Here is a 1,280-nt window from a genome sequence, read left to right on the forward strand (position 1 = left end):
CCCCATAGCCGCCCCATAGCCGCCCCATAGCCGCCCCATAGCGGCCCTATAACCCCACACTGACCCTATATTCACACAGCAGCCCCATAGCAGCCCTATAACCCCATAGCCGCCCCATAGCAGCCCTATAACCCCATAGCAGCCCCATAGTGACCCTATAAGCCCCCCCAGCCCCATAGCCGCCCCATAGCGGCCCTATAACCCCATATTGACCCTATATTCACACAGCAGCCCCATAGCAGCCCCATAGTGACCCCATAGCCCCATAGCCGCCCCATAAGCCCCATAGTGACCCTATAAACCCTATAACCCCACACTGACCCTATATTCACACAGCAGCCCCATAGCAGCCCTATAACCCCATAGTGACCCCATAAACCCCATACTGACCCTATAACCCCATAGCCGCCCCATAGTGACCCTATAACCCCACACTGACCCTATATTCACACAGCAGCCCCATAGCAGCCCCATAGTGACCCTATAAGCCCCATAGTGACCCCATAGCCCCATAGCCGCCCTATAAGCCCCATAGTGACCCTATATTCACACAGCAGCCCCATAGCAGCCCCATAGTGACCCCATAGCCCCATAGCCGCCCCATAAGCCCCATAGCGGCCCTATAACCCCACACTGACCCTATATTCACACAGCAGCCCCATAGCAGCCCCATAGTGACCCCATAGCCCCATAGCAGCCCTATAAGCCCCATATTGACCCCATATAAACCCCACACTGACCCTATACTTGCACAGCAGCCCCATAGTGACCCTATAACCCCATAGTGACCCTATAAGCCCCATAGTGACCCTATAAACCCCCCCAGCCCCATAGCAGCCCTATAACCCTATAGCCGCCCCATAGTGACCCTATAAGCCCCATAGTGACCCTATAGCCCCATAGCAGCCCTATAAGCCCCATACCCGCCCCATAGCCGCCCCATAGTGACCCTATAAGCCCCATAGCAGCCCTATAAGCCCCATAGCTGCCCCATAGCCGCCCCATAGCGGCCCTATAGCCCCACACTGACCCTATATTCACACAGCAGCCCCATAGCAGCCCCATAGTGACCCCATAGCCCCATAGCAGCCCTATAAGCCCCATAGTGACCCTATAAGCCCCATAGCAGCCCTATAACCCCATAGTGACCCTATAACCCCATAGTGACCCTATAGCCCCATAGCCGCCCCATAGCGGCCCTATAGCCCCACACTGACCCTATATTCACACAGCAGCCCCATAGCAGCCCTATAAGCCCCATAGCCGCCCCATAAGCCCCA

General features: G+C 56.4%; 1 protein-coding gene across 1 annotated transcript in view; it reads right to left on the reverse strand.

The window, feature by feature from the left end:
* The window catches only part of LOC107307694 (rho guanine nucleotide exchange factor 1-like), a 22,060-nt gene extending 20,819 nt beyond the window's left edge, over positions 1–1,241 (reverse strand). The window contains exon 1 of the mRNA XM_015851210.1: positions 1,218–1,241. Coding sequence (XP_015706696.1) covers positions 1,218–1,241 — 24 coding nt within the window. The remainder of the gene's footprint in view (positions 1–1,217) is intronic.
* Between the last annotated feature and the right edge of the window lie 39 nt (positions 1,242–1,280).

This window comes from Coturnix japonica, unplaced genomic scaffold (genome assembly GCF_001577835.2).
Source record: "Coturnix japonica isolate 7356 unplaced genomic scaffold, Coturnix japonica 2.1 chrUnrandom787, whole genome shotgun sequence".
Taxonomy (NCBI): Eukaryota; Metazoa; Chordata; class Aves; order Galliformes; family Phasianidae; genus Coturnix; species Coturnix japonica.